At 39.6% G+C, this 9567-nt stretch overlaps 1 protein-coding gene across 1 annotated transcript in view; it reads right to left on the bottom strand.

Annotated features, from left to right (window-relative positions):
- LOC107747635 (NACHT, LRR and PYD domains-containing protein 12-like) overlaps positions 1-9567 on the bottom strand; it is a 52748-nt gene that overhangs the window by 25686 nt on the left and 17495 nt on the right. Inside the window, exons 3-4 of the mRNA XM_016562231.1 lie at positions 6360-6500; positions 6110-6157 (exon numbers count right to left, since the gene is read on the bottom strand). Coding sequence (XP_016417717.1) covers positions 6110-6157; positions 6360-6500 — 189 coding nt within the window. The remainder of the gene's footprint in view (positions 1-6109; positions 6158-6359; positions 6501-9567) is intronic.

Here is a 9567-nt window from a genome sequence, read left to right as displayed (position 1 = left end):
TATGTAGTAGCAACTTTACATGGCAGCTCAATCTAATGTTAGCCTAGAAAAAAGTGCACTGTTCACGTGTTTGTGCGGAGTGTGGAAGCTGAACAGTAGCGTGCGCGCGCTTGGGCTACTGCATGACAGATGGAGGCGCCGGTGCGATCATGTGTCCTTAAAACACTTCGCCATTTTTGGTCATACAGATAAGAGTAATGCATCTTTTGTATCTGTAAAGACTCTACGTTTATTCGTGTGCACTCAGAATAAGAACGAAACGTTGCACTTTTGTTAAATAATGAAAGCAAACAGGATGCACTTTCTGCCGTCTCGGACTCTGTGAACTTGAGTGCGTCACTTCGAAACTCCATGTGTGCTTGCCTTATTACAGACATGAAAAATATATCTATAGAGAGTGAAACTTTTAAATGAAAAAAATTCAAATAGAAAACAAATATTCTCAGATTATGTAATCCGTATGAAACATGCATACAGGCGCATACTGTGGAGACGACGAGTCAGTGTCGCCGACTTCATCTCTTAGACCGAAAACAGAAAGCACTAGCGTAACAATAAATTATTAAAACTTTAATGCAGTGTACTTGCTGTTTTTACCTAACACATTCATAATTATTATATTTGCCGGTGAGCTGTGGCAAGCCTTTTTTTGTGTGCGCTTGAGCGCTTATAGGCTATGTAGGCAATTAAAGGCTCATTATTATGATTTATATGGTTTATTAATAAAAGTGCGACTAATAGTCGACTAATGCTTAAAATGAACGTCTACTAGTCGACCAGAAAAATCTTTAGTCGAGGGCAGCCCTAATGCATATTGACTAATTGTTTACGAGAAGCATACATATAAGAGGCTGACAATTAGCTGAATATATACTTGTTTAATTAGTGACACTTAGCCTGCATTTTAAAATCTTCGGGCATGGCAGTACAAGGTCCTCCCCTTCGGGCTCTCCCTGTCCCCTCGTGTCTTCACGAAGGTCGCGGAGGGTGCCCTTGCCCCACTATGGCAAGTGGGCATCAGCCACATCGTGTCACCATCACACCGATGTGTTGCCACCTATTCAGCCCCTGGTCGGACCTTGCTTTTCTACGGGCCGGGGTACCCTTAGAACAAGTGTCCAGGCATGTCGTTGTCACGACAGATGCCTCCAATACGGGCTGGGGCGCTACGTGCAACGGGCAGGCAGCTTCGGCATTGACACATCAACTGCTTGGAGCTGCTGGCAGTGCATCTGCTGCTGGACAAGCACGTGTTGGTCCGCTCAGACAACACTGCGGCTGTTTCGTACATCAACTGACAGGGCGGTCTACGATCACGTCGTATGTCTCAACTCGCCCGCCATCTCCTCCTCTGAAGTCAGATGCGGCTCAAGTCGCTGCGTGCCGTCCACATTCGGGGGAGCTCAATCGTGCAGCTGACGTGCTCTCACGACAGCTCACTTTCCCCGGAGAATGGCGACTCCATCCCGAAACGGTCCAGCTGATCTGGAATCGATTCAGGGAAGCTCAGGTGGACCCGTTTGCTTCCCACGAGCCCTCCCACTGCCAGTTGTACTATTCCCTGACCGAGGCCCCCCTCGGCACGAATGCACCGGCACACAGCTGGCCTCGGGCTCTACGCAAGTATGCGTTTCCCCCAGTGAGCCTGCTCGCACAGACACTGTGCAAGGTCAAGGAGGACAAGGAACAGGTCCTGTTGGTTGCGCCTTACTGGCCCACCCGGACCTGGTTTTCGGAACTCATGCTCCTCGTGACAGCCCCTCCCTGGCGCATCCCCCTGAAGAAGGACCTCCTTTCTCAGGGGCTGGGCACCATATGGCACCCGTGTCCAGACCTCTGGAACCTCCACGTGTGGCTTCTGGATGGGACGCGGCAGACTTAGTGTCTACTACCGCTGGTGGCCGATCACTTATCACTCAGGCTAGAGCTCCCTCTACGAGGCAGGCCTATGCTTTGAAGTGGAGTCTGTTCACGAATTGGTGTTCTTCTAACCGAGAAGACCCCCGGAGGTGCTCGGTCAGAGTCGTGCTTTCTTTCCAATTCGTGGACCGCACCCAGAGTTTCAGAAACTCTGAGCAGCTCCTTGTCTGCTTTGGAGGTCAGCAGAAAGGGAAGGCTGTCTCCAAGCAGAGGTTGGCCCACTGGATAGTGGATGCCATCGCCTTGGCGTACCAATCCCAAGGCGAGATGTGGCCCCTGGGGGTGAGAGCCCACTCCACTCGGAGTGTTGCCTTTTTCTGGGCGTTGGCGCACGGCGCCTCTCTGGCAGACATCTGTCGAGCTGCGGGCTGGGCGACACCTAACACCTTCGCAAGGTTTTACAACCTTCGTGTAGAGCCGGTTTCTTCCCGAGTGTTGGGTAACAGGAAATTGGCGGGAAGATCTGGCCCGGTGTCACGCTTGCTGCGCCATTCCCCCTCACACGGAGATGCGAGCACTTTTCTTCTCCCAGTAGAGTTCTCCGGTTGGTGAACCGTGGTTGAGCATCCTCCAGCACCCTCGGCAGTCAGACTTGGCAAGCAGTCTGAGGCCAGGCCCTGTACTGGGCTAGGTGTCCATATGGCTTGATTCCCTACGGGTAATCCCATATGTGTATTGTTCCACAGTAAGGTTTTTCTCTCTGTAAACCCATGTCTTCCCTTGACAGACACGCTCTGTCAGTCTCTTCTGGCAGTTGTTCCATCCCTACTCTAAGGTAGGACCTGCCTCAGAGACCCATTCCATATGTAGTACTGCCCCCTGGGCCAGTCCATATCAGTATCTCCACATGTCACCTCCCTACGGGTAGGATGTGGTCTCCGTAGCAACCTTTTTGCTGGGGCTTTGGGAAGGTTACGACCTTAGCGTAGCTTTTGTGACACGCTGCGGCTTGTCAAAAATTGCGGCGTTACAATGAGGGTTACGTACGTAACCGAGACGTTACGCCTTCTTTGTGTAAACATTTGGGCGGTGTTAGGCGTTTTAGGAGGGCGTGGACGAGTCTTAACTTTTATAAAGAATATCTCTTTGGGTGTGAGACTTTAGTCTTTGCAACTTTACAGATCTTATATATGCACAAACAGCTTGTAACACTCCAAAGACAAAGAAAATATAATATATAGGCCGCCTGTCTCATTAATGTTAGTCTAACAATAAGGCCCGTTTCACACCACAAACATGAGCGGTGCATAAGCAGCGCATTTTTTTTTTTTTCGACGTTCATGTTAACAAATGAGTGCATTCACATCGGGAGCAGGAGCAGCATGTGAGCGTCAAGCAGGAGCATCGCGTGAGCAGCGCTGAAGCGATGGTTTCGGCGCCGAGTCTATTTTTGCAGCACTCCTCACGCTCAATTAAAGTGACAGCACACTTTTGATGGACAAAATAAAAATGATTTCACACAAAAAGTGCTAAAAATGCACAGAATAAGCATTTGTCTAGCGTGTTTTCACAAGAATTGGAGTATGTCAGAAAAGAAAATGAAGAATCAAAAATATGTATAGAAGATTTACCAATTTAAACTTGTTTTTAATTAATCAGTTTGGGTTAAAGTATTGTGTAATGTAAAAAAAAACATTTATAACAATATATCGAAGTATGACTGAAAAGACATGATCTTTGTCCCATTAGGGTAAATAATTTTTTGGAAAATTGTCTGAAACTTCACACATTCAAATGCATTTTCCCTGTCTAGAAAGAAGTCAATCAGTGTCTTAGTGTTTCAGAAACATTTCAAAAACTTTATTTACATTAAATTTCTTTATATGCTACTAGATTTGTATTAGAACTCGTATGTAAAATTGCCTGGAACTCGAGACAGATTCAAATGCAGTTTCACTCTCTGGAAAATAATGTAAAAACGTCTTAGTGTTTCAAAAACAGTAGTCTAACAATGTTTTAGAATTTTAAACAGTATTGTAACAATATATTTTTGTTTCAAAAACAGTTTTAGAATTTTAAACAGTATTGTAACAATATATTTTTGTTTCAAAAACAGTAGTGTAACAATGTTTTTTTTTATTTTTTAAACAGTAGTGTAACAGTGTCTTCATGTTCCAAAAAACAGTACTTGTAGCAATGTTTTAGAATTTTAAACAGTATTGTAACAATGTCCTTTTTACAAAAAAACAAAAAACAGCAGTGTAACAGCGTCTTGATGTTCCAAAAACAGTCCTGTAACAATGTTTTAGAGTTCCAAAAGAAGTATTGTAACAATGTCTTAGTGTTTTGCAAACAGTATTGTAACATTGTCTGTCATAATATCTTGTAATTTTATTGGCTAAAGGAGATGTCATGTGACATTACTAATATTTAATTTTATTAGCTGAATATTATTAGTGTTTTTTAAATGGAATTGTTTTAGAATTTTAAACAGTATTGTAACAATATATTTTTGTTTCAAAAACAGTAGTGTAACAATGTTTTTTTTTATTTTTTAAACAGTAGTGTAACAGTGTCTTCATGTTCCAAAAAACAGTACTTGTAGCAATGTTTTAGAATTTTAAACAGTATTGTGACAGTGTCCTTTTTACAAAAAAACAGCAGTGTAACAGCGTCTTGATGTTCCAAAAACAGTCCTGTAACAATGTTTTAGAGTTCCAAAAGAAGTATTGTAACAATGTCTTAGTGTTTTGCAAACAGTATTGTAACATTGTCTGTCATAATATCTTGTAATTTTATTGGCTAAAGGAGATGTCATGTGACATTACTAATATTTAATTTTATTAGCTGAATATTATTAGTGTTTTTAAAATGGAATTTTCTTAGCGTCATTTATAAATGATGATGCCCCATAGAGGGTTAAAGTTTATAACTGAACAACTTCTAAAAACAAATCTGTAGTTGTCTTTGTAACGAAATATGCAGCTTTGGAGCCGCTGCTGTGACGCTGTACAAATGCTTCCAGTGTGAATACTCTCACGAGTCTGCAGCTGCAGTGATGCTGTAGTTACACTGACGTGAAGTTGACACGAAGCTCACGCTTGCGGTGTGAAACAGGTGTAAAAGAAAATATCGCTGCTCTTGATTGAATTGCTTTTGTAGTTTTAATAATCAATTTATTTGTAATGAACACACTGAAGGGATTTTTACATTTTATTATTTGTTCTTCTTACATGAATGCTTTTGTTTAGATGTAAAATGAAAAAAGTAATGGACTATTTGTTTCTTTCTTTTGTTTATTTATTTGTCGGATTCCAACAAATCATACATCATTTTGAAAGTCTTTTAATGGAGAATATTCAAATTAAAATTAAAATAACTCATTTTTTAAAATTTGCTCATTGTGACTCATTTTGCCAGCATTGGTCACATATATAACCTTTGTAAGCGCTTAATATGCAATTATTGAGTAATGACTTTAAAATAAATTTTCTTGTATATTTTCAAAAGTTAAAAGAGGCACTGAAAATGCAGATAAAAAAAGACAGACATGTACCACAAACGTTATGAGAGATTAAAAATAGATGGACTTTCTCTTAAAGGGGTCATATGATGCTTTTTTACAGATCAGTATTTGGTGTAACAGAATATGTCAACATGCTTTAATGTTCAAAAAACACATTATTTTTAAAATACTGTACATTATTGTAGGTCCTCTATGCCCCGCCTCTCTCAAACGCTTCGTTTTCTACAAAGTCCCTCCTTCCGACAAGCGCAGTCTGCTCTGATTGGCCAGCTGACCCAGTGCATTGTGATTGGCCGAACACCGCAAGCACTCGTCGGAAATGTAACGCCCTTTACCATAATCGCGAGCTTCATCTTTCAAAATAAATGTAAAGACAGTAAATAATGTCATTAGTTTTACCATCAGTTCAAGCCCGAAAGGGGAACAGAGTCGTGTGACAGACACAGTGATGAAGCTGGTATGTGTTTGCAGTACACAAGCCACGGTTAAGACAGCTGACTCCACTGTAATGTGACCCTGTCTCTCTCTCGCTCTCTCTCTCTCTCTCTCTCATAACTACCACCATGCTCTTATATACAGGGTTAATTCTATCATATTGGGTGCTTTTCTTCATTAGGATCTCCTTATCATGAGAAACTAGAGTAGTGTAGTTGTAGCTTAGGCATTACTATATATGATTAGAATTGTGCCTGTAAAACACTGTTATATCTGTTGTTGATTTACCTTGTTTTTCTCTCTGTTCCTCTGCCGTCTCTGAGGATTTCTGTTTATCTGCGAGGAGAAAGAAAAGATGCGTAAAGAATGAGATCCATAGAAGGAACAGATAAATATTAAGTGAGATATTATTACATAGCATTAAAATGGTGCTAAATCATGTAAGTCCTATTAAAATTACTATGAGGTTATAACATTACCAGTCTTTACTAAGATGTTAGTATTAGTAGTGTGTGTTATCATAGTAATGTAAATGTACCATTTCCTGGAACACAAATGTACACTGTTTCATTAAAGGTGTTTCCAGCCAATGAAGGAGCATTTACACTTGCACCCGTTTCAGCATTTATAATCACGTTGACTCCAGTCTGGTAATTTCTCTGGACTGAAGCAGAGTGTACTGAATGAGAGAGACTGATTTATGATTATTAGACAGACTTACTTGCATTACAACATCATATATAATGGTGACATTCATTCCTTTATTAAGGTTCAGTATCCATGCACACTTTTAAGTATAGTAATACAAGCATTAACACATTTTTTTATTCTTTCTGATACTGTTGGTGAGGTGTTCAATGAACCCATTAACTGGAATCCACAAAACTAGCCACCATCTTTGATCTAAACAATAAAACTTCAATAAAAAAATCCTAAAATGATTGTCTAGTACTCGCCAAATACAAAACAAATGTAAATTTCAACCAGATATTTGGTTTAGTTCAATGTTTCACAAACTGGGGTCCGCAACAGTGCTAAGGGATAATATACATTTAGCAGATTGCTATGCAGAAGAAACCTCTGAAAATGCATGGTTCTACACGTAGCACGGGCAAGTTTGTGAAAGGACTGCCAGTGCCAGGTAAGCAAACAGAACATATTATAATCAGTGTTGCTGTCTATGGAAAAAGTTTGGGAACCACTAGTTTAGTTTAACAGTTTCAGTTGGGCCTTTTTTTGTTTTGTTTTTGGGTTATGTGTCTTTGCTTTTCTTCATGTTCGATAATAAACGTCCAGACATGGATTCATGACCCCAGCTCTAAGTCTTACTGTTACGTTAAAGTTACTTCACCTTGTTTTTTTCTCTGTTTCTCTTCTGTCTCTGAGCATTCATGTTGATCTATGAAGAAAGAGATGAAGAAAGAATGTTAAAATATAAACAGAAGTTACAGATAAATATTAAGATATTGTTCTGTAGCACTAAAAAAGTGTCTCAACTAGATGTTCTGAACTTCAGTCGTCTGTAACAGGAACCACATCTGTAAAATGCATTTCTGTTTTGACTCTCATCCAGTGAATCCAGATTCTGCTCTGACATCATCTTCTGTCACTGACTCACTTCTGCTGGACAAGAAAAAGATTTGTCTTTTACTACACTAGCACTACAAAACTGAAAACAGCAGTTCTACAAACATAATGATGGCCTTGCACTGTTTTTGCAAGCAGCATCTGTAAAAGGCGTTTCTGTTTTGATCCTCATCCAGTGTATCCATCTGCTCTGACGTCATCTTCTGTCACTGACTCACTTCTGCTGGACAAGAAAAAGATTTGTCTTTTACTACACTAGCACTACAAAACTGAAAACAGCAGTTCTACAAACATAATGATGGCCTTGCACTGTACTGTATTAGTATTTAAATTAGGGCACAAATAACTACTCAATGACTAAAGTAAAATCTGGATAGGCTGATACATTGAGGACTGTTGGAATGCAGCCTAAATCATTCAGTAACAACATCCAGCCTGTATGTGATAATCAGATCTAATCATATAATTAAAAATGTCTTGTTTTTAAGGTAATTTTCACCACAGTGTCACAATAATCTCAGAGTATAATCTAATCCACAATAATCTCAGATTGACTTTTGACTTCAAGTCATATGGCTCTAGCAGGCTTTAGTCTTTCAGTCTAATCTTATAGTGTTTGTGTTGGACAAACAGAGAAAGCGGGTCGTGAGATGGGCTGTGGCTTGTGTGTTTCTGAAGGCAGATTTTTTGCTATTGGCTGTAGCGACTAGACCAATAAGACACACAATTATTAATTATATTCAATGAATAATCCAACAAACCCCTCACCCAACAACAAAACAATTTTTCAAGGTGTCTGTGAAGAACCCCCTAAGCCGCAACTGAAACCCAGATGCAGAACAGGGCTGCGTTATCAAAAGCATTGAAAGCTAAGATGATAGTAGAGACCATTGGTGGCAATAGTTCTACGATCTACCTAGAAATTACAATGTTTTTGGGAAATGCAGCCCACACCTCTGTTTACCATGGCAACAAAGATGAATCAAGATAAGACTGTTTTACATCCCAAGGTAAAACAGAGAGTGTCCCTCTCACTTCATTCAGTAGTGAAACAGACACATAATGCCCATAAAAATAACTTTCTATGAAGGACCATGCATATTCCCAGGGCATTGGGCCTCATTTATCAATCTAACGTAAAAACGAACGCAGATCCGTGCGCACAAATCAACTTACGACAGAGTTCACGTGGGATTCATGAAACATTCGTATGCCGCCAATCTCATCGTACGAATGATCGCACGTTGGTTAATGTGGCGGCAGAAAACAATGTCAAAAAGAGGAAGTAATCTTATGAAAGAGAAATTAATCTTACTCCAAAAACACCCGTTAACCTTGTAATTGCAAACAATTAGGCTACATTAATTTACATGTATATTAAAATACTGGTAAATATAAACAGCCAATTTAGTTCCCCTCACTCTACAACGAATATTTTAAATGTAACGGTATTCAGAACAGAACAAGAATGAAAAATAAGTAGTTATAAAATTATATTTTAAACTATAAAATAAAACGCAAATTAGGCTATAGTGGCATTCATTATAAACAGCATACAAATGTCAAGCAAAACTGAAACGGCATTGGGCTCACGAGCCTGTCTCATACCACAAGAATCCAAATGTTTCCATTTTTGCCATATTTGTAACATTTGTTTGCATAACTATTATTCATTATGTAGCCTAAACATGGCTTTATACGTCAGTCATGTTCTAATATCCGTGTAAAATCCTTCACACGCGCAAAAATGTTTGTTTGGGCGCTGCACGCTGCGGACCTTTTAAAATAAACTGTAACATTTATGTTTGGTTAACTGCATTTTAGTTTGATGATGAATGGCTGAAATGTCAGGCAACGCTAGAACTAATGTTGTTTGTGTGTGCGTGAGGCGCCTGTGCGATCAGATGGATTAAATCAAATAAAGACATAAATAAAAATGCATTAAGAGTGTCACAAAAACGAGCGTAGCCTATACTTGTTGCACAGTGTTTTTTTTTTTTGCTTTTGTTAATCTGTTAATTATATTATAGCCTATTATATATTTTGTGTGATCCTATTTATTTTATTCCTTTTATAGACTTAATTTCTGTTTTTCTGTTTTCATGATGTGACGATTGAATCCTCATGATCTTGTTTACGCTGCTATTCGCGCATATAAA

The sequence above is a fragment of the Sinocyclocheilus rhinocerous genome, unplaced genomic scaffold, assembly GCF_001515625.1.
Source record: "Sinocyclocheilus rhinocerous isolate Xijiao unplaced genomic scaffold, SAMN03320098_v1.1 scaffold2334, whole genome shotgun sequence".
NCBI classification, from domain to species: Eukaryota; Metazoa; Chordata; class Actinopteri; order Cypriniformes; family Cyprinidae; genus Sinocyclocheilus; species Sinocyclocheilus rhinocerous.
The sequence above is the reverse complement of the archived record's forward strand: the minus strand, read 5'-3'. Positions and strand labels throughout refer to the sequence as shown.